Genomic DNA, 24,255 nt, shown 5'->3' with positions numbered 1-24,255 from the left:
TCCTGAACCCTGGCACCTAAAAACACAATTCTGGTGTCATATTAAACAGAAGAATCTGTTCTTTAATTTTAATTTGGATGTTTTATAAAAAATAACATTATCCCCTGTTAAAGTGACAGTTGGAAACATAAAGCTATATATAAAAAACTGTTTTTTTTTCTGCAACTATAAGAGTTGATATCTCCAGTTCTATGCAGCATCCATACACAGGCCTGATATTATATTGAATGATTAATATGAAACCACCTACATGTGGTTATAGGTGCCACGGCTCAGGAGATATAGCCATTTGAATTTGGCCACTGTCAAGACAATTATAAACTTGCTACATGCTCGTGGTATGTGAAAAAATATGACTTCTATAGATGTACGGCAGCCGTGAAGGGGTTAATGTAGAGGCCTCCGTACCTCTTGTATCAGTTTCCACTTCTGTCCTCCACCGATGCAAACAACCTTCTAATACTGTCAGTTCCTCGTCAGTTATGTTCCGCGGCGCCGGGTGCATAGGTAGGTCCGGAGGTATTCTGGACTGTGTGAATGGTTTGTGAATGACGCTACGCTGGCCGGCCTGTGTCTCACCGGTTGACGACGATCCCTGATGTTCCATTGTGCTGCAAGAAACCAAATGGTACATAACAGGTAATCACACGGTCTATTAGAGTTTACACCATCAAATACTCCCTTTCCATATGGCCTAAGACCTATCCATAGAAAAGGGGAGTGGTTCTCTATGTAGACTAGTCAGTACAATGTCAAGAAATGTGAAAAAGTACATGAAATTCCTGCATGAAATCCATCATTTCTGAAATTACCCTAGCAAATATCTCTAAAAAGTTGGTAAAAATGCAAAAAAGATAAGCAACACAAAACCTAATACAATGATATCCCTAAAAATTTGAAATGGATGTATTATATATACATATTTAAAAAAAAAAAAAAAAAAAAAAAAAAAAAAATGTTGATGCATAAGACTTACCTTTGCATGGGCTGTGTGACCACAGAACCACTAGGTGGGGCACTTGTATCAATATCCTCCACAGGGGAAGTGCAGACCGGTTTGCTGGATGCAAACTCTAGGGCGTACTGTAACACGTCGGCCAGAGGGAACCGTTTTGGCCCAGACCCATAGCTTAGATACCTGGAAATTGTATATTATACAGAAAACATCAAAGGGTGAACATAATACAAATACTATGCCCAGATTATAGGGTTCTGCCAAAAAAAAGAGATAAATTAAAAGCTTCCTATATATCTTGGTTACTTCTCTTTGGCAGGATCATCATGTGGACACCACGTGTGTTACAGATTTGTAAGCATAAGTACATGAAGAGTAGGATGTCCAATTCATGAAAAAAATGTAGCTACACAGCATCTGTCCATACAGGCAGTCCCCAGGTTACATACAAGATAGGGTCTGTAGGTTTGTTCTTAAGTTGACTTTGTATGCAAGTCAGAACTGTATATTTTATCATTGTAGCCCCAGCAAGAACTTTTTTGGTCTCTGTGACAACTGGATTTTAAAAATGTTGGATTCTCATAAGAACCAGGATTAACACTAAAGCTTCATTACAGACACATTTCATAACTGTTATAGCTGATTATTGTAACCTAGGACTAAAGTACAGTAATTACCAACATCCAGAGGTCCGTTTGTAACTAGGGGTCGTATGTTAGTTGAGTATTCAAGTAGAGGTGGTCCCCAAACTTAAGGACACCTGACCCCTAGTTACAGACTGTGACCTCTGGTGAAGCTCTCTGGATGTTACTATAGTCCCAGGCGGCAATGTCCACCTGTAAGGTATCTGTAATGAAGTTTTATTGATAATCCTTGTCCCCATGACAGCACAAAATCTATAAAAGAGAGGCAAAAAAAAAAAAATTATATCTGGAGTTACAAATATAAAATATATCAGTTCTGACTTCCAAAAAAAAATTCCAACCCAAAGAACCAATCTTGCACATAACTCCGGGACTGCCTGTACTTTGTCCAAAGAGAAGTTGTTGCCTCCTTCCTTTATGTTCTGCATTCTGAAACCAGCGGTATATAAAAGTTTTCGGTTTGCCAAGACGGTTTGCTACATTGTACCATTAAAGTAATTTATCCATCAACACAACTTATACTTTATATGGAGATCGGTGGTGGGCTGAGCACTGGGATCCCCACTCCTCTCAAAACTGAAGATCCTCTAAAAGGGTTGGTAAAGATGTAACCATAACCATGGCATAAATTTACCTCCGATGTGAGTCTCATCTTGAGTTGTAGTAAAAATGCTGATCCAATTGATCAAGAGAATGGGGGTCCTTTTGTTACTAATGGCTGTATAGGCAGGACAATGGATAGGGGATAACTCATTAAAGAGAACCTGTCAGCCAGAAATTCGGCACTAGGAGCACTTACTATAGTAAGCAGCTCCTAGTGCAAAAACAAATGCAGCAGTGTTACACCACTGCGGAGTACAATAGAAACGCTGGACCGCTCTCAAAGCGTTTGCCTCTTCCCCGGATTGCCCCACTTGCGCCATGGCTCAGCGGTGACTGCGCCCCTAATCCCGCCCACAATCCACCCCCTCATGAATATGCTGGACTGCTTTGAGAGCGGTCTGGCGTTTCTATTGTACTCCGCAGGGGTGTTGGATAGCGTTATCGGAGGTTTCCTATAACGCTATCATTGTAACACTGCTGCATTTGTTTTAGCACTAGGAGCTGCTTACTTTAGTGCCGAATTTCTGGGTGACAGGCCCTCTAACTTTAAGTCTCAATGAGTAAAGCTCAAGCTCTCCCTTAGGATGCTATGTGTACATTTATTGACTCCCGGTAACCGATTCCACAAGCGTGCACCTAGCGCCATGCAGCAGTACAGACCTACTACACCAGTCGCTGCCTTACTTCTCCAACCACTGATCCACTATCTACAGTTTTGTGCTTGATAAAGCCCAGGCTGGCCAAAACATCATGCAGTGGTGGACTTTGTTACCATGATTCAATAAATGTACACCTGGCATCCATAGGAGTGCTCAAGCTTTACTTTACCTACAATTTTCGGGGTGGGTACCCTAGCTCAACAGCACCCGCTGATAGATAAGTACACACTCTGAATGAAGCCACAATTGATCAGACGCATTGTACCCTATTCAGGAGACTCCATTCAACTCCATGGTGGGGGCCAAGCCTTCTACTGAGCCATTTCTGCCAGTCCTATAAAACTGAATGGCAGGGAATTTTCTCCATTCATATAGGGGAATGGAAACTAAAGAAAGAAGTAGGCCCGGTGCTCACATCACCACAGATCTAGAACTGATCCTGTGGATAGCGAACAAAGTACATGGATACCTTTCCAGCCGCTGCTGTAAAACTGTAAGGTGCTCTTTAAGCCGCTTGATTTCATCCCGTTTTAGCCTGGTAATTTCCCGGTTTTTGTGCATATACCTAACAAAAGACAAATTAAATATCTTTTTTTAAAATGTATCCAATATTGCAATATGTACCACATAGCAAACATTTATGTTGCATGATGCCGCTGTATAGAGTAGCAAAGCAGACTGCAGTATAACATAGAGCAAATGCAGGTGTACCATGCTTACCTGTCCATGTATAAACACGGAGGGAACTCCAGTTTGTTATGGATCTTCTCTGGTCTTCCTAAAGCTTGATTAAACTCAAACCTGGACAGTTCAAAGGTTAATACGGGCGGGAGCTCGGTAAACCAGTGCTGGAAGAAAGACAAAAACATTATAGGGAATGCAGGGGGAAGTTTATATTTCCTCAAAAAGTAACACCATTAAAAGTCCTCGTACGGAATTTTGATATAATGCAAGAACTCCCAAGGATTGGGCCGACATATGGCCCACGGACTGGATGCACTGGATGCACACGGTTGTCCGCAGGAGGCCTTAAACTGCAACATTGTCACAACTTTCTTCCAACATTCTACAGTTACTGTTACTTTAAAGGACATCTGTCATCAGGTCTCTTTCACTAGTCCTGTGACCACTACTTGTTGGAGCAGCTCACAAGGATCCCATCCCAGCCTTTATCTAGTCAATTTATACATTAATCATTATAAAATATTTTCTTTATTATGTAAATGAGGCTGGTCACATGGTCAGAGGCTGTCAATAATGTGTATAGGAGTATCTGATATATACACACACAGGCTGCAAGGGGCGCCAGCACCAGGAAGAACATGGAGGAGCCATTACACCTCACACGATTATACAGGCTGTCAGTCACGTGTAGGAGTATCTCGTACACAGGCTGCAGGAGGCGCCAGCACCAGGAAGCACATCATTATACAGCCTCACATCATTATACAGGCTGTCAGTCATGCACTGGGGGGTGTGGCTGTACCCCTACTCATGAATAAGCTGGACAATGTAGAGGGACAATGAAGGGATAGAGGCAATGCTTTCTAATGGCAGTTTATGAAAATATATTTAGTTTAGGGGGTTAATTTGCCCGACGGGTTCTCTTTAAGAAGAACTGAATGTCATTCCACACCAATCCTCTTGCCCTCTGCTATTCCAGGACACACAGTGATTTAATCACTGGTGACAGTCCAGGCTATAAATGATATGTCCTCTTGATACAACGGAGCAGACTGGATATGGCTGTAATGTACTTCTGTAGAAAATTGTCCAGCACAGAGGAATTAGTGTGAACAGAACACATTGGGGGTCATTTACTAAGGGCCCGATTCGCGTTTTCCCGACGTGTTACCCGAATATTTCCGATTTGCGCCGCTTGTACATGAATTGCCCCGGGTTTTTGGCGCACGCGATCGGATTGTGGCGCATCGGGGCCGGCATGCGCGCGACAGAAATCGGGGGGGCGTGGCCGAACGAAAACCCAACGTATTCGGAAAAACCGCCGCATTTAAAAACCGAAACTGTGTCGCTTGGGGAGCGCTCACCTTCACCTTCTATGGGATGGTGCATTCCGGGGCGTTAAGATTATTTTCGGCGCTGCAGCGCCACCTGGTGGACGGCGGAGGAACTACCATCTTAAATCCCAGCCGGACCCGAATCCTGTGCAGAGAACGCGCCGCTGGATCGCGAATGGGCCGGGTAAGTAAATGTGCCCCATTGTGTACCCCACAAGTGCAGATGTACTGAATGGTTACTACTAAGCCTTGCTGTGCAAACTGAAATGAAGACCATGTTCACATGTGCTTCAAAGCTACAGTACGTTAGGAAAATCTGTCAGTCTACAAAAAAAAAAAAAGTGTAAAAGAATAAACTTTGTTATTGTATTCAGTTATGCAAAACTCCATGGTAGTGTGTGTGATTTTAATCTCCCTGCGGTGCCTCTGCAGGAGAAGTGAGGCATTACAATGTGAATATGCCAGGTCCTCCACAGCAAGGATTAATGGCCATGATCTTTAGGATCTGAATATATTTTACACATGCACAATTTTTAACACCATATTCATCATGCGAATGATTCACATATTCCCCACCTCAGCAGACATGAGCGTGTCATGCTGCGGTGACGTTATCGTGCGCCCTCACCTCCTGACCAGACTTGCTGCAGTTCTCTGAATGTAATGACTCAATTTCTCCTTCGATCATCGCAGCCTCCAGGCACTCGTGTAAGTCTTTAAAGCCATTCACCTGGAGAGGGTACTGCCCAAACATCTCCGTGTTTTCAAATTTCTTTCCTTGGTGAGAAAAAGAGAAAGTTAACGCGGATAATAAACTTTTTTTTTAATTAAAGAGGGATTTTCCAGGAATTTTGAAAGGTCCCAAAGGGAATGGGGCAGGTGTGAGGAAAAAAAATAAAAAAGGATTCTTACACAGCTCTGGCTCACAGTTTAGCATCACTCCTCGTGCCTATTCACCGACACACATATGGGTCCCAAGGGTCGGTAGCCTTGGGACCCACTGTGACCAATCAATGGCCTCACCAGACCCCCGTTAATGTTAAATAAGTGACACAATCCCATGACCAATTACACAACCCAACCAGGAGTGTTGGTGTACAGATGGGAACTGAAGCAACCATGCGCCAAATACACTTCTGAGTGCCAAAGATATAGTTGGGAGGCATTACTATTACACCATTTCCATTAGTTCCAAACTTGAAGTTCAATCCACTCCATAATGACCGTTCCAGGGTACCGCAGTTTACTTAAAGGAACACTCTAGCCACAATGGATTCATTGAATTATACCTTATGCAGAGCCTGAAAAGGAGTTGTGCTCCTCCATGCCAGCACCGTACCATGATTTATTCAACAAATTGCCTCTGACTGGAGTGTTCCTTTAAACTGGAACAGAGGATCAGTTCCCTGTTATGGCCACTAAGCAGAGGATGGAGTCAAGTGCTTCAAGCTCCGTCCACTAAATAGTGGCTAAGATGCTGAGCGCCGAAACGCGGTGATCATAGCTGCACCATGTTATGCTTTGGAATAAAGAAATCTTAGTTTTAATGATCTGAAGATGTCCAGTGCTGTGTTATTTCTACTTTGTGCACTATATAGTTCTGCACCCGAGGCAGCAGAAAACACAAAGTGCTGGATCACCCCTGACAAGAACCCCCATAATTCACAAATAGACTTCAATCCAGTGAACTCTTACAACAATGTCCTGGTTACTGTTTTTTAAATTTTATTGTGCAAAGGAAATGTTGAGTTAACAGTGGTTGTTCTATGAAACACCATATTATTCCGAACAACTCTGAATTTCTGCTGAACCCCACAAAGTTATTAGAATGGATGAAAGAAAGACACGGATGCATAGAAGCAGAATTCTGCCCGAGAAACATTGAAAAACCAACCTTCGTGCACCCCCACTGCCAGGAAGCGTCCGTAGAACAGCTCCACCATTGGATTCTTTGGCTTTTCTCCATCTCTGACAAACAAAAAAGAAAAATATTTTGTAAATTGTCCAATTGTTATTTTTATTTTTTGTAGAAGGTTCACTAAAAAGTAAGGATCTGCCCTGTGTAATTGGGAGAGGCCAGCAATCTGTTCTCTAAGACCACCATGGTTTTATCATAAAGGACCGATTTGCCGTGGGACCTGTACATGGTACCATGCACACGACCATACTGGGGGCCCCCATAGCGGTCTATTACACCCGATCATGGTGCGGTAAATGACTGAGCGACTACACTGCAAAAGATATTGCCGGTCTTATTCCTCCACTGATTTCGGTGCATCTGCCTTGCTTTTTATGAGGAGGGGTAAGGAGCACTCCACCCCTTTCTTCTCTACTCGGCCATGTGCATTTCTAGGGTTTTGGCCCGGGTGAGAAACATGGTTGTGTGCACAAGGTCCAAGAGTCATCATAACCAAGGGCTTGTATTAGTATTGATTTGTTGGAGGGGTTACACAATTTGTGAGGAACGTGCCATAGTGTAGTATATTGTCGGACAGGGAATATGGAAATGGATTTCCTCTACACAAGATGTTTGTATTGTTTCCCTAATACAGAGGACAGTTCTGCCTTGAGTCCTATTCCAGTAATAGCTACGAGAAGGAATCTGCCATGTCAGTGGCTTCCGCCGTCCTGGAGGAATATGGAAGAGAATCTGCTCAGCAATTCTTCAGCAGTCAAGGCCCCGGCCTCAAGTCATCACATGGATACAAATTATTGACAATTATATGGACGCACATAATGAATATTTATGTAGACTTGATCTGTTTATAGGCCCTAATGGTTTAGGACAGTGGATCCCTTTAAAAAATAAGATCTGCCAATATTCTTAAATAAAGCCCTGAGACCATAAGCGTAGAGACTCGGAAGAAAGATACAAGATGAAATCATTCTGAAAAATCCCGATTCCTGGAGTTCTTGAATAACCTTCTCCGTGAGGAGCAGATGAAGGCTTTGACATGTCATGGCTGCTCTAGTCTGCCTCCAGTCTAATGTACATGTCGCTTAGCTCTTCAATTGTCAGGAAATCTTCGTAGCCCAAGGGCAGCACTGGGGAACTTGACTGAACAACTAAATGGCAAAAAAAGGCCAATTACAGGAACCAAAACCCATAGCTGGCTCCAGATACTCCCCACATCCACCATAAGAGGGGCACATACAAGTCACAGTACCGCGGCTAGGAATACGTGTTTTACATCGGTAATGATGCATAGCGTGATATTTCTGGGGAATGAGTATAGAGCACAGGGAGCAGTAACCAGCACATGGAAAGCAGCCTGCTGCTGATGTGTGAGCAACCTATATACCCAAGGACATATTCACATGAACTTCCATCCAGCAAAAATAAGACTATTAAATTATAAATTTGTGGCCGACTCTTAGATTTCTGTTATGGTTGTGAATTATAACACAGGGTGGATCTGCACGAGGATTAGTCATAGTCAATGGAGCTTATCCACAACGCTGGTGTTAAAACAATATATTTGGGACCCGGAAGCAGTGGCTTTACACAACAGTCCGTCCTTCGGTGACATGATCATGCGAGCAACGTACTGCATTGATGCTGCTGTACTGTAGAAATCTAGTTCCCTCAGTCACAGCTGGGGGTACAAAAGTGCCAAATCAGATGAATGGACATAAATGGCCTCAGAAATCTTCAGATGAGGTCAGTAGATCTTCAGTAGGCAGAGACTAGAGATTGACCGTGACGGGAGAGACTGAACGCGAGCAAAGGGGAGGTGAGAGGAAAGTCTAGGCATGAGTTATATTACATCAGCCCCCAATGTCTCCCAAAGAAAGGATAATCCCGGACAACCCCTTTAATCACCTTTCTTCCTCTGCTTTCATCTGGAAAGCGTCTTCCAACCAGTCCAACAGTTTGTGTGTGAATTCACTGACATCTTGCTGCAAGAAAAATGTTACACATCGATTAGAGGAATTGTCATAATTTTTTGCTTTACTTTATACATTGTAGAGAATTTATCATACAAATCTCTGGTTTCCAATAAACGTTGAGGGTGAACTAGATCACACACAAGCACATTAGCAACAGCAGCAGATAGAAACTGCTTTGCCCATAGCAACCAATCACATCACAGCTTTCATTTTCTAAGAGCAGGATAGAAACAGAAAGCTGTACACTGATTGGCTGTAGTGTTGTTGTGATGCAATGGTGCTAGGGACACCATATTAGCAAGAATTATTATTATTATTAATCAATGGGGTCCACCTGTTGTGAATAGGTGATGTGTCTGAATACTCTTTAAAGCGATTACCCATAAATAACATTAACACACTCCATAGGATAGGGGATGCAGGCCTGATCACATGCCACACTTAAAAGGTTCCTACACTTACCTGCTGGGAGTCATTCGATTTAAAGGCATCCTTTAAAATCTCCACTGCCCGGGAAGGATCCACATATTTCCTTTTAGAACTGACCAGTAGTGAGAAGAGATAGCGCAGCTCCCGCATGAAGGGCAGGTTCCTATATTCCTACGGCAAAGACGTAAAAGGCAATTACTTTTAGGCCTCATTAACAAGCTCATATTTTTATTCCCGTAGTATCTTTTAATAACTGACTGAAGCACCTTGAAAGCTTTAAAAATACCTGATCGGTGGGGTGCAAGGAGTCACCATTCGGAGTCGCACCATTACGATATTGGAAGCCCTATCCCAAGAATAGGTCACCAAAGGAAATATCCCCTTAAGTTTTATTGTTTGTAAATCTACACCATAGAATTTATAATACATTATATAGAGTCACCCTCTACCTTCAGGAACATAAAATGTAGTAAATATCTGTATTCCACCCAAAATAAGTCCAATAGATAAATGGGTGTGATCTGTAAGGGTACACTGTCCAAAAAGCACACCTCCAAGCCAAGCAAATGGTAGCTCCGGGTTGTCAATGTATTCATAAATGAAAAAAAGGATAAGCAACAATGGAAGACCCACAAAAAAAAAAATGTATAGAACATGTGATATAAGCGATAGACTGCTGCATTCTGCCCTTTTTCTAGAAATCTATGAATAAATTAACAATGGATACTGTCCAATCAGTGCTAGATTGTATAGGGACACACCCCTTTGGCAAAGAGAGTACGGTTACCACCCAGTTGTCTATTTATTAATAAACATACGAGAAAGATAACAGGAATGAAAAAGTTAAAAAGGTTAGAAAAATTAATATTTGCTAAACCACACACATCAGGGAAGTGGAAAGTTCGTCTTACATATGTGAATACTTTTACATTTTTAACATATGACATTTCCAGATGCTATTTTTTTGCTGGGGGCGTTTAAGTAGATCTGACGAAACCGCTTGATTCGCACCGGAAGAAAAGCCCACACACAGAATGAATGCATGCGCCCACCTTTTGGTTTCGTGGAACATCCTGAGCGCTGGCAGGGGGGCTGTAGTTTAAAACTAGCCTCCGAAATTCTAGCAGATTGAAGAGAGACTGAAAGAGAAAGAGGCAAGGGGATTAGCTAACAATTAACTTTCTTCTTATATATATTTTGGTTCTATCACAATGTATTAGAATGTATACAAACATGTAACAATTACATATAATAGGAAGTCCAAACAAATACAAAACAGAGAACCCGCGGGACCACCAGATAACTGCTGCTCATGACCTATAGTACAAGGGCAGGACAAATCTTAGTGCTCTGAGACCCGGCGCTCACTCCCATGTATTTATCATGCAGGTTTGCAACCTTTAGGTCTGATTTTGATGATATTTACAAAGGATACGCGGCCATACTTTTGTCGGACCTTCCGACGTTTTCGGGGATTGCACGGCTGTAACAGGTATTCAACAGGAGATTGTGTCATATGCGATCGGATTGTGGCAGTGCTGCGCCGGCTTTCATTTGACAGAAAATTGGGGGGGGGGGGGGCGTGCCATCGGATGATCCGACTCATTCGGACTGAGCGCAGGATTTAACATTCAAATTTTAGCAAGTGTAGCAAGTTTAAGCACTTACACTTTAGTTCTTGGGTTAACCCAAATATTTCCGTTTTGCGCCAAAATGCCCCGTGATTTCAGCGCACACAGTCGGATTTTGGCGCAGCGGCGCCGGCTTGCACGTGGGGAGTGGCCGTCTGACAACCCGACGAATTTGGACAAACCGCAGAATTTAAAAAAGGTTTTTGTGTCCCAAGATCAAGCACTCACATGCATCAGGAGGAAGCAGGTGAACTCCGGCGGACCTTGGCGCCGCAGCGACACAGGAAGCAACTCGGACGCACGATCTTAGCGAATCGCGCCGGATCCACGTTGCACACTGCGGGATCGCGACGGGACCGGGTAAGTAAATGTGCACCAATGTGTTTCAATATCAGACAATCTTGAATAGCTCTGCTTGCAGTCAGTGAATAAGGATGAATTATCTTCTCACAGAGGAGACTTGGTCAACAATGTTATATGGCAACTAATGTAGCAACATAAACTATACTTTTTATTTTTTTTTTTAAAATGTGTACAGGAGATGTCGTCACAACATTGAAAACTTCACACATCATGTCCCGACAAGTATTAAATAAGCTTTATTTTAGATATAGCATCACTAAATACTCATCTATCACCGGCTAATTTTCACACTTGTCAAAATAAAAGAAGTCGTCAGCCTTTGGCCACTTATCGGCTCATCTCTCCTCGCAGGAGGGTAGGGGTTGGCAGCGGGGCTGCGCCTCCATGGTCAGAGCCAGCGCTTTTAATAAACTTATTTACAAGGTGTATTCAGCGCCAAATGTGAGAAAGAACCAGCTGGTGTCTGTCCAGAAGATTCTAGGAAGCAGCACATGGCCCACGTCAATGGCAGACGTGTAGGTTATGCTTCAGGCTTGCCCAATCCCCTGTACAAGTTACATAGGTGCCAGTGATGTGCTCACATGTACAGTATTATATGGCTAGCAATGTAAAAATGAAACTAGGTCTGCGTATAAAAAAAAAAAAAGTTATAAAAGTTATACCAACTCAGTTATACTTAACCCAATGGAGGCCCCCTCAATCCAGCTATGGATATATTTAAAGGGATCTCTTCCATTAAACATATCTACCTGTGTCTGTCTCCTATGAGAGCTTCATCTTCTCCCTGTTCTCACCATGGTGCTCTCTGCATATATATCTCCACCTCTCTCTCACTGCTCCAGATCTCCAAATGTATCATGCTTTTCACTGACAGAAACAGGAAGAGGGGAATGGGAGGGAGTAGAGTAAGCTAACTCTCCTGCTTCAGCTCCTCCTATTCATCAGAGCTCAGATATGTAAACAAAGAATTACGAAGAGTCTGTACACGGCACAAATAATATGTAGCAGGAATGCTGAATCACTTGATTAACATTAAGGAATTATTATTAAGGCTGTAAAGGCCAGCCCCTTTAGTTTAATATGTGATATATATTTAACCTTGCTCTCTCGTTCCAGCTCCTGACTCTCCCCAGTGGCGTACCGATCGCAGTCGCAAGTGCATCCGGGCCCATCCAATGGGGGGCCTTAAAGGGGTATTCTCATCTGGGCACTCACATTCAGTTTCATTAATCTGCCATATGTAAACATTTCTTCAATTAGATGTTATTAAAAAAAAATGTTCCTGTGTGAAGATAATTTCTCATAAATGTAGTCATATGGTCCCTTGTGCTGGAGGGATTGCACAAAGAAAAAAAAAGGTTATTGTATATGTAATGTCCGGGAGTTACTGCATGCCCCATAGTCTTCCTGTGGTAATGATTGCTGAATCCTGGTGATCCGGCAGGACTCTATAGCGCAAGTCTGGCCACCGCTGCCAGAGAGTGACGTGGTCGTATCCAAGGAAGCTATCTGGTATCTAAGGGACAACATGACTACATTTATGAGAAATTATCTTCACACAGGAACATTTTTTTAATTAACATCCAATTGAAGAAATGTTTATATATGGCAAATGAATTAAATTAAATGTAAATGCCCAGATGGTAATACCCCTTTAACTCCGGCCGCCCGAACTCAGTGCGCCCCTTTTTTTCAGGGGAAGGGGAGCCCCATGCAGAAGTTTGTCATGGGGTCCAGCCTCTCCTAGTTACGCCACTGACTCTCGCATTTGGGTTTTTTGCTATGACATACAGTACAAGGCAATCATTGTCTTTAATGGAGGCCTCTAAACCTTGGAGAGGTCTCTGAACAACCACAGGATTTCTATAGGTCACTGCTGAGACCTGTGACACCTATGTCATAGCAGAACATCCCAAGAAGAGAGGTAACGGAAAGGAGGGCACACCACCAACTCCAACTCTTTAGACCCCACATTGCCAGAGCAAACATTACTGGCAAAGCACACGGCCAGGTGGAGAAGGGAGGGTGGTGGGCGCTCCTCATCCAAATCAGGTCAAAAATAGAACCTATATTTGATGGCAGAGCCACAATGTGGCAAGACACTGTGGGCTCACAGAACCGTGACCAGGTCTGATAGACCTCTATGGTTGCAGCAATTAGTGTGGCCAGATCATGGACCCCAATACAGTTGTGCCCATGTACCCTTATTTTTAGCATCAAATACGCCGATTAGGACCTCTACTGTCAGGCTGGCTGGAGCAGCAAGGGTTCAACTGCATAGGAATCAGTGAAGTGACAATATGAAAGGATGCAGAGAGTAGGATTGGCGTGAGTGGTAGAAGATCTTCACTAAGCTGCTTCACCTATGACCTTTGCAGAAGAAATTTTAAATATCAAATAAAATAAATAAGTTGAAGGATTTTGATCTCTTGGAAGGAATAGATAATACTTCCCCTTAGATGACAGCAAGCAGAGATCTAGTTACCAGAGATGACTTTATACACAATGTATATGTATACTTTGTCACTACTCCACAAATGACCTTTAATTTGTTGAACTCCAAAATATCCATCTACATATGTCAGATCTATCAGTAGAGGACATGGATTGAATTATGTTTATACAGTCCTATCCTATTTTTATAGATACATAGTTACTCTGGACACATGACTCCCAATCAGCAGATAACCTCTGCCCTTTGAACCTGACATTTAGACAGGGTTCCCCATATACTCTCTCTATTAGTTCATTCAGACTCCTTCATTCTCCAGTATGGAGGTAATGATCCGGCACACACAATATACAGGAATCCTTCAGCTGTGGTCTCCCGCGTACACATCAGTGACTGGAGGTAAACAAGCCGGGCTCCGCAGCTGACGGCTCGCCATCTGTTACAATCTGTCACGGGACCTGTGGCCACTGTTATTTCAGTGGAGTCCAATCATTTATTGTAAACAAAAAAAAAAAAAGTTGCAGATCAACAGAACGGAATAGACGCGAGCAGCGGTCCGTCGGGATGTCAGTCGCTGCCTTATCCGAATCTCAGACTCCACTTCAATTAGCGGTGACAGCGATGGTGAAGAAAGACGAGATAAATGGAGACAGTGACTTAATTGCTTCCGAGCTGACAATGAGCGGCTGCTGACAGATCCGTTTTAGCAGGATCCAACGACAGTAGTAGGCACTTTCTGGAACCATGGACAGACATCTGGGTCTGTCTTGGCCAATCAATAGGCTGTCTAGCAAAACAACTTATTAATCATCAAAAGTATCATTACTAAAAACAGTCCCTTTAAGTGTCTGCGGGGTCGTGCAGCCCCCCAGAGCCGGGGTCGTGCAGCCCCCCAGAGCTCAGACCTGGAGTTATTCACACATGCGCATGTATTGGTTTTAACATTACCTCCAGGTCAAAAGGTGGGATGATGTCTCTCTCTCACTTTATACATTGAACCGGTATACTCTCATTTTGGGGATTAGATCCAGGAATCATTAGGGAGCCCCACAGTTGATTCTTTGTACTTTGTAATCCCATGATACCTAACAGGGATATATTGGGAGTTATTGTGACCTTTTCCCACAATTGATTGTATTGGTGTCTTCATTAAATATTATCTATTCTGTTTGGGGAGACAGTCCCTAATCTGGGTTGTTTATGGACCTCTGTGACTGGCTCAGGACCATATGAATTATGATTAGTTTTTGACACGTTTTAAATGTTTTTATTACATCTGTTGTATGTCATCAATTTGTCTTTTTTTAAAATAACATTGTATATTTTTCTAGCCCATACACAGTGGCCTGGTCAAAAGCATCAATAAGACGGCGAGTAAACGGAGTTATAATATATTTAGCACATGCATTCAGAGAGAAGAACTGTGTGACAGTCCAAAAGACACTTCAGAATATGTTGATAGGTAACATATTATATAGATAGATTTCACCTATGTTCTGGCATTTACCTTCACCCGATGCACATGTACCAGCCATTGGGAACCACAGTACTGCCCAATACTGATGGGTCTCACCTGCTGGTACCTGAACTCCTGGAGATATGCATATTCCAGAGGTTGAGATCCAAATGCTTGGACATACTGAATGGGACTGGCTTGAAAGGGGTGATTTCTGATGCCCTCAATATGACAAAAACTATAGGTTTCATGAACATAAATGAACTTTAGGCCTGAAATGTATACGTTTACGAACCCCTCTTGCATTGACCCTTCAACATCCAAGAGATGGAGGTCTACAACTATACAATACAGGTAAGTTCCATTATATTGTGCAATGTCCATATGTGATCCCATAACTGTGCCCGCCAGCCACAAGCGCCCACCCATGACTGTGCCCGCCAGCCACAAGCGCCCACCCATGACTGTGCCCGCCAGCCACAAGCGCCCACCCATGACTGTGCCCGCCAGCCACAAGCGCCCACCCATGACTGTGCCCGCCAGCCACAAGCGCCCACCCATGACTGTGCCCGCCAGCCACAAGCGCCCACCCATGACTGTGCCCGCCAGCCACAAGCGCCCACCCATGACTGTGCCCGCCAGCCACAAGCGCCCACCCATGACTGTGCCCGCCAGCCACAAGCGCCCACCCATGACTGTGCCCGCCAGCCACAAGCGCCCACCCATGACTGTGCCCGCCAGCCACAAGCGCCCACCCATGACTGTGCCCGCCAGCCACAAGCGCCCACCCATGACTGTGCCCGCCAGCCATAAGCACCCACCCATAACTGTGCCCGCCAGCCACAAGCTCACTAGCTACAATTGCTCCCATAACAATGTCTGCAAGATACGAGTCCCCCCATAACAGCACCCCCAAGCCACAAATCAACCTATAATGGGGTGCACAGGTGTCTCTATTAATTAGTGTGCCAACCACATATTACTGTAGGATATTGCATGCCAGACACCGGCGAACCACATCAAGTGTTCCTTTTTCCAGAAGCCTCTGTAAGGAAAATATGACTAAGCAAATGTTTGGCTTAAAAGAGTAGAGAAACCCTGAATTACACGTGCCATCTGCAAGTGCCAGCCCATACCTGTCCATTCATTGCTCCATTGTGCCGCAGCCTACACACATACAATAGTAATATCACTACTACGTTGTGCCTATGACTACGAGGCATGGTCCAATAGTCCCGTACAATTGCTATACACAGTAATAGTTTTGCCAGTACAATGTGACCTGCACGTCTATGACACGCCGGGCATGACCATCATGCCGGATCTTACTTTTCTCACTTTTGATCAGATGAGCAAAAGTTAGTTGAAATGACAACAACAAATGTAAAGCTCAACAAAAAAAATAATCTGGCTGCAGACAGATTGCCAAGTACTGAAGATAACATGGCATGAAATATAAGCCGCAGTTTATGACCACGTACACACCGGACAGTTGGTAAACAAGAAATATGAAAGCTCTTCTCCTCCTCCCGGGAGTCCTGGCATCGGGTTACCACCCTGGCCGAGGATACATGAGATCAGCGACTTACAGAATATCTCTGAGGTCTCTATGACTCATCTTATTATTGGAGAACGCCATTCCTGACTCACATAGTATAACAAGGAGGACAGGGGAGCATAGAGCTACCTTCACATACAATCCAATCTACTCCAATGCCATGTGGCAGATGATCCAATGATTTTTGCAGTCAAAACAGCAAAAAAAATCTAAAAAGAGTAAGTTTTCCAAAATAAATGAAATTGGAAGAGGGATCAACTTAGAGATACATGTTCATTTACTGTTGCTCAAAGTTGGATGAATCTGTCCCCTCTCCATTCAGAATAGATGTTTGTTATCCTTAAAGGGGTTATCCAGGTGTTAAAAATTACTGAGGGCAGGGCTTGGGTGGGCTATTTAAAAATAATAAACATGTACTTACCTGCTCCGGCGCCGCCGATGTCCTGCACCGCGGTCCGTCTGATCCGTGCCCCTGTTTGTTTACAGGGGCACAGAACTTCTGGTCAGCAATAGGGACGGATGGCAGGAGCCGGCCACATCTATCAGCGTTGGAAGCGCTGGGAGATGGTGTCGGATGGGAGCTTCCGGGCGGCCCTGTGCACCCTTGTAATCAAACCGGTGCACAGATCAGATGGACCGCACGACATCAGCAGCGCCGGACGAGGTAAGTAGATGTTTATCATGTTTAAATAGTACACCCCAGCCCGGCCCTGAGTAAATTTTAACACCCGGATAACCCCTTTAAAGGGGTTTTCCAGGACAGGAAAGATGGTACTATGCACTGGCGTTTCGAGACATCACTTCGTTGCCACCAAGGCACGTCCTCCTGTTGAGTTGCTTCTGCCAAGTCGGGTAACTTGAAGCTGGTGGGCCCGAGTGCAAAGTCTGTGCCAGGCTATAGGAAAGTGACACATGATGGGCCCCCTCAGCCTCTTGAGCCCGGTGGTAATCGCAATCTCTGCACCCCTTCAAGTTACGCCCTGACTTCTACCAAAGACCAAGATGTCCCTACAATACAAGTCCTGAGCTGGACAAGGGGCTTCTTCCCAGCACTGACGGAAAACCCCTTTAACTGACAATGTAAGAGTATAAGAAAGTGGCCATCTGGAAGAGTTTTTAGTCATTGGGCCGCCCCCAATTGAAGTTGTCAAAAATTGCTGCATTCTGTGTCCTACTTCAGATTCTTGGTAACACGACCTTGCTCTGGACGATTATACCAAGTGACCAGGACCTTACTACCAACAACAAATAAAACACTCCTTACCTGGATGACCGCACTGAACCAGCAGGTGTTCCCCACGTTCTTCAATCCTACGGGACAATTGTCCTGGCGCTTCCTATCATACGGATTAGGTGAGTCGCTCCAAACTTCTGTGTGCGTCCTTTTCAAGCTAGCCTTGTTCTCCGCTATGCTGGCCTCCAACACCCTGTACATAGAAGAAACAAAGAGGGAAGGTCACTATTTGGTGCTCCTCAAAGGGCTTATTCAAGCCATTAAGGAGTTTTGATTTTTCATATTGGCATATCTGATTTATTATACGAATGATGCTGTACCTCATTTCAGCCTCCAGATGTCACAGTCTATATAAGGCATTGGTCGCAGTCTTTCCTTGCAGGAAAGTAAAAACAGCAGCACCTGTAGGTTATACACCCAAACGTTGCCTAAGCGAAACCTGTCAGCAAGATTGTCAGTTTTAGCTGGTGACAGGTTCAATTTTAAATATACCTTTGTCAGCATTCTGAATCCTTTCAGTACTTTATAGTATTTTATTTTACATTACCTGGCTTTCTGTCAGCAGCATGTGGAGAGTCCCAGGGGGACAGCAGCAGTCTGTGTCCCCTCTAGCATTCTTCCTATCCTCCACAACCCCCTACCCCCCTGCCTGCTCAATGCACAGAGGAGGAGACAGACACAGGTTGCAGCTGTCCCCTCCCTGGGGACTCACCATGTACTTCTGGCACGGAGCCAGGTAATGTAAAATACACTATTATAAACTACTGAAATCATTCAGAATGCTGACAAAGACATTTTAATAATCAGTACAGAATAGGCTACAGGAACCGGTCACCAGCTAAAAATGACATTCCTAATGACAGGAATGTAAGTTTCTTTGTGACCTTAAAACCTAACCTTTGAGATAATTTTTAATACTGTTTCGAGAGGGAGGCTGTGAACTTACTTTACTACAATTCTAAAAAGAAAATGGATGGAAAGTCTATCTTTAGTGACACATCATCTCTTTGATAAGGAGATATCACATACAGTCTGTATAGTGTGTGTCTATGCAGGATGAATACATTTTAGAGCTCCTCTTCCCAGGTTTGCTTATACAGCTATAACCATTGAGTTTTAACCCTTTCTGCTCTCTTCCTGGCGATAACATTCTATGGACACTATCTTCTAACAGAACAGTTTATCAGTCCCTGGCTGGCATGTCTTTTCTTACCTAGTTGGAAGTGAAAGTAAGAGATGTACACAGCAGTGACACGATAAGCTGTTCTGTTAGAAGATTGCTCTTATAGCATACTATAGCCAGGCAGACAGCAGAAAGCTGTATAAAACACAGGGAGAGGAGTTCTGTATTCAGCCTGCGCACCCGCACACTATACAGGCTTGAATACAAGATTTCCTGATTAACATATAGTTCATGTGTTAAGAGGAGCATTGCTGCCTGATTGTTCCTTAAGCAGAATCTCTTAATAAAGTATATTCCAAAAAATGTGCACAACCCACCACCGTACACCTTATTAAAATAGTCTGAAACAACTCATTTGGAAACTTGATAAAAAACAATCCTTAAAATCGTCCTCCATTTCAAAACACAAAAGCGTCCGCCATCTTGGCGGCTGAAACAGCCTCCCAATACTCAGCCTATAAACCCCCTAGAAATTCAGATACATGTAACAGAAGTTGAGCAATGAATCAGTGATCATCAGACCTGCTGATGGCTTGTTCCTCATCAGTAATTCCCGTCTCTCTGAACGTCCGGTTTGACTCCTCCAGACTCAGGGCGATGGCTCTCTGCAGGTCATCCTTATCATCCCCCGTTAGGTCAATCACATCTAAAAATAAAAAACACAAATACAGACGTTATATTATGTATTTGTCCCATTGTCACAGAATCTCCGACTTGAAATCTGGAGAAAAACATTTCCAAATGCGATGATAATGTAGAAAACACAAATTAGCGCCATATTCCTGTGGACAGTTTTTACAACTTTCACTGTGCGCTCAAAATGACCACTCGACTTTGTATCCCTGTGATTGTATCAGCCAATGGAATAAAATTTATATACCGTATACACTTGAGAAGAAGCCGACCCGAGTATAAGCCGAGACCCCTAATTTTACCACAAAAAACTGGGAAAACCTATTGACTCGAGTATAAGCTAAAGGTGGGGAATGCATTGGTCACAGCCTCCATGTAGTATGCAGCCACAGAGCCCCCGGTAGTATGCAGCCACAGAGCCCCCGGTAGTATGCAGCCACAGAGCCCCCGGTAGTATGCAGCCACAGAGCCCCCGGTAGTATGCAGCCACAGAGCCCCCGGTAGTATGCAGCCACAGAGCCCCCGGTAGTATGCAGCCACAGAGCCCCCGGTAGTATGCAGCCACAGAGCCCCCGGTAGTATGCAGCCAGAGAGCCCCCGGTAGTATGCAGCCAGAGAGCCCCCGGTAGTATGCAGCCAGAGAGCCCCCGGTAGTATGCAGCCAGAGAGCCCCCGGTAGTATGCAGCCAGAGAGCCCCCGGTAGTATGCAGCCAGAGAGCCCCCGGTAGTATGCAGCCAGAGAGCCCCCGGTAGTATGCAGCCAGAGAGCCCCCGGTAGTATGCAGCCAGAGAGCCCCCGGTAGTATGCAGCCAGAGAGCCCCCGGTAGTATGCAGCCAGAGAGCCCCCGGTAGTATGCAGCCAGAGAGCCCCCGGTAGTATGCAGCCAGAGAGCCCCCGGTAGTATGCAGCCAGAGAGCCCCCGGTAGTATGCAGCCAGAGAGCCCCCGGTAGTATGCAGCCAGAGAGCCCCCGGTAGTATGCAGCCAGAGAGCCCCCGGTAGTATGCAGCCAGAGAGCCCCCGGTAGTATGCAGCCAGAGAGCCCCCGGTAGTATGCAGCCAGAGAGCCCCCGGTAGTATGCAGCCAGAGAGCCCCCGGTAGTATGCAGCCAGAGAGCCCCCGGTAGTATGCAGCCAGAGAGCCCCCGGTAGTATGCAGCCAGAGAGCCCCCGGTAGTATGCAGCCAGAGAGCCCCCGGTAGTATGCAGCCAGAGAGCCCCCGGTAGTATGCAGCCAGAGAGCCCCCGGTAGTATGCAGCCAGAGAGCCCCCGGTAGTATACAGCCAGAGAGCCCCCGGTAGTATACAGCCAGAGAGCCCCCGGTAGTATACAGCCAGAGAGCCCCCAGGAGTATACAGCCAGCCAGCCCCCAGGAGTATACAGCCAGCCAGCCCCCAGGAGTATACAGCCAGCCAGCCCCCAGGAGTATACAGCCAGCCAGCCCCCAGGAGTATACTGCCAGCCAGCCCCCAGGAGTATACTGCCAGCCAGCCCCCAGGAGTATACTGCCAGAGAGCCCCCAGGAGTATACAGCCAGAGAGCCCCCTTTAATACATTGCCAGCCCACCATAGTATATAGCCAGCTAGCCTCCTCTTCTGTCTTCTTTGCGGCTCCTCTTCTGTCTGCTGTCACCTGTGCGCTAGCGTCGCCTTATGAACGCAACGCTAGCGGAATGTGTGACTGCGGCCTTACATTTGCTGGACCCCTGCTATGCTGGGTGTTCATAAGCACAACAGGTGGAAGAAGACTCTGAAATCAGTGATGTAAGGAAGCCCGATGAGAGAAGGAGGAATGTACAAAGCATTGTGGGACTTGTGCTACAACGGCCTCTCAGGGCTGTGCATGCACCTTCCTGGCCCCTCCCATGTTACTGTGCCATACAGAGTAGAAGCCAAACAAGCATCAGAATAACAAATAAAATGGTAATATAATCAGGGGCGGAACTACCACTGGTAGCAGTCCTAGCAGCTGCTATGGGGCCCAGAGTGTCAGGAGGGCCCCCGGCATCAGACCCAACACACTAAAGAATGGTGCGTGTGAAGTTGTTTATATTATACTTCTCATTGTACAGCATAATATATATATAACAATGCAAATCTTCCTTACTACACACCTGAGCCAACAGCCTCTATAAGAAATTCAGGGGAGGGGGAGAGGACAGCAGGACTAGTCATCTCTAATCTCTACTTCCCCCATGTATTCAGCATGTATTGAGCTGCATGAAATCATATCTGTGGCCTCCGACACCTTACTAGGATATGAAGACTGCCTGACAGTGAGTATATACTGTATGTGTGTTCATGGGGTGTATATGTGTATAGTGTGCATATACCGTGTGTATGTGTGATATGCTATATGTATATGCAGTACTGTAAATATACTGTGTATACACTAAGTGTTAGTAAATATGAGGACATACATATGTGCACGAGTGCATACACGTATGCGTGTACAAGAATATAAATGTGTATGTATGAATATACAAAGGTTTGTATATGAGTGTACACAAGTGTGTGATTGTGTAATGTGTGTACACAAATTCTTGTATACGGGGGTCCACATGCTATGGGGGCCTAGGCTCCCCTAGTTATGCACCTGAATGGAATGAATGGCATTTTCTAAATATATTTACACCTCTTTGGGAGTTTTGGTTTTTTTTGGTTAAAGAAAATTGGGTTGTGGCATAACCCCTTTAAGTCTGGCGCTTTATGCACTGGACTTAATGATGACCATCGCTACTACCACCACTCACCCCATAGGCGGTATAGTAAATTTGCTGCAAAAAGGTGCTCCCACACTCCATAATCCGCCCCACCACCACTTTTTATTTCTTAATTTTTTTTAAATTAAATAAGTCACAATTTCAGTGACATGTGACAGCCCTGTATTAAAAGACTCAGACTCATTTTGCACAACAACAAAACTAAATTTATTGAAACATGTAAAATAGAAGGGGACTCAGGCACGCCTCCTCTGCGCGGCATCCGGGACTCAGGCACGCCTCCTCTGCGCGGCATCCGGGACTCAGGCACGCCTCCTCTGCGCGGCATCCGGGACTCAGGCACGCCTCCTCTGCGCGGCATCCGGGACTCAGGCACGCCTCCTCTGCGCGGCATCCGGGACTCAGGCACGCCTCCTCTGCGCGGCATCCGGGACTCAGGCACGCCTCCTCTGCGCGGCATCCGGGACTCAGGCACGCCTCCTCTGCGCGGCATCCGGGACTCAGGCACGCCTCCTCTGCGCGGCATCCGGGACTCAGGCACGCCTCCTCTGCGCGGCATCCGGGACTCAGGCACGCCTCCTCTGCGCGGCATCCGGGACTCAGGCACGCCTCCTCTGCGCGGCATCCGGGACTCAGGCACGCCTCCTCTGCGCGGCATCCGGGACTCAGGCACGCCTCCTCTGCGCGGCATCCGGGACTCAGGCACGCCTCCTCTGCGCGGCATCCGGGACTCAGGCACGCCTCCTCTGCGCGGCATCCGGGACTCAGGCACGCCTCCTCTGCGCGGCATCCGGGACTCAGGCACGCCTCCTCTGCGCGGCATCCGGGACTCAGGCACGCCTCCTCTGCGCGGCATCCGGGACTCAGGCACGCCTCCTCTGCGCGGCATCCGGGACTCAGGCACGCCTCCTCTGCGCGGCATCCGGGACTCAGGCACGCCTCCTCTGCGCGGCATCCGGGACTCAGGCACGCCTCCTCTGCGCGGCATCCGGGACTCAGGCACGCCTCCTCTGCGCGGCATCCGGGACTCAGGCACGCCTCCTCTGCGCGGCATCCGGGACTCAGGCACGCCTCCTCTGCGCGGCATCCGGGACTCAGGCACGCCTCCTCTGCGCGGCAATTAGGGAGTCAGGCACGCCTCCACTGCGCGGCAATTAGGGAGTCAGGCACGCCTCCACTGCGCAGCAATTAGGGAGTTAGGCACGCCTCCACTGCGCAACATCCCAGGAGTCACGCAGGCCTCCACTGCGCAACATCCCAGGAGTCACGCAGGCCTCCACTGCGCAACATCCCAGGAGTCACGCAGGCCTCCACTGCGCAACATCCCAGGAGTCACGCAGGCCTCCACTGCGCAACATCCCAGGAGTCACGCAGGCCTCCACTGCGCAACATCCCAGGAGTCACGCAGGCCTCCACTGCGCAACATCCCAGGAGTCACGCAGGCCTCCACTGCGCAACATCCCAGGAGTCACGCAGGCCTCCACTGCGCAACATCCCAGGAGTCACGCAGGCCTCCACTGCGCAACATCCCAGGAGTCACGCAGGCCTCCACTGCGCAACATCCCAGGAGTCACGCAGGCCTCCACTGCGCAACATCCAAGGAGTCACGCAGGCCTCCACTGCGCAACATCCCAGGAGTCACTCAGGCCTCCACTGCGCAACATTCCAGGAGTCACTCAGGCCTCCACTGTGCAACATCCCGGGAGTCACTCAGGCCTCCACTGCGCAACATTCCGGGAGTCACTCAGGCCTCCACTGCGCAACATCCCGGGAGTCACGCAGGCCTCCACTGCGCAACATCCCGGGAGTCACGCAGGCCT

General features: G+C 46.2%; 1 protein-coding gene across 2 annotated transcripts in view; it reads right to left on the bottom strand.

Annotated features, from left to right (window-relative positions):
* USP25 (ubiquitin specific peptidase 25) overlaps positions 1–24,255 on the bottom strand; it is a 79,507-nt gene that overhangs the window by 19,497 nt on the left and 35,755 nt on the right. For both annotated transcript variants that reach the window (XM_072138574.1, XM_072138575.1), the window contains exons 4-14: positions 19,599–19,722; positions 17,924–18,086; positions 10,252–10,338; positions 9,233–9,370; positions 8,703–8,779; positions 6,774–6,847; positions 5,508–5,656; positions 3,582–3,709; positions 3,331–3,426; positions 977–1,138; positions 409–611 (exon numbers count right to left, since the gene is read on the bottom strand). In XM_072138574.1, the coding sequence (XP_071994675.1) occupies positions 409–611; positions 977–1,138; positions 3,331–3,426; positions 3,582–3,709; positions 5,508–5,656; positions 6,774–6,847; positions 8,703–8,779; positions 9,233–9,370; positions 10,252–10,338; positions 17,924–18,086; positions 19,599–19,722 (1,401 nt within the window). The remainder of the gene's footprint in view (positions 1–408; positions 612–976; positions 1,139–3,330; positions 3,427–3,581; positions 3,710–5,507; positions 5,657–6,773; positions 6,848–8,702; positions 8,780–9,232; positions 9,371–10,251; positions 10,339–17,923; positions 18,087–19,598; positions 19,723–24,255) is intronic.

The sequence above is a fragment of the Engystomops pustulosus genome, chromosome 2 (genome assembly GCF_040894005.1).
Source record: "Engystomops pustulosus chromosome 2, aEngPut4.maternal, whole genome shotgun sequence".
Classification (NCBI taxonomy): Eukaryota; Metazoa; Chordata; class Amphibia; order Anura; family Leptodactylidae; genus Engystomops; species Engystomops pustulosus.
Note: the sequence above shows the minus strand (reverse complement) of the source record. Positions and strands in the feature narration are given on the sequence as shown.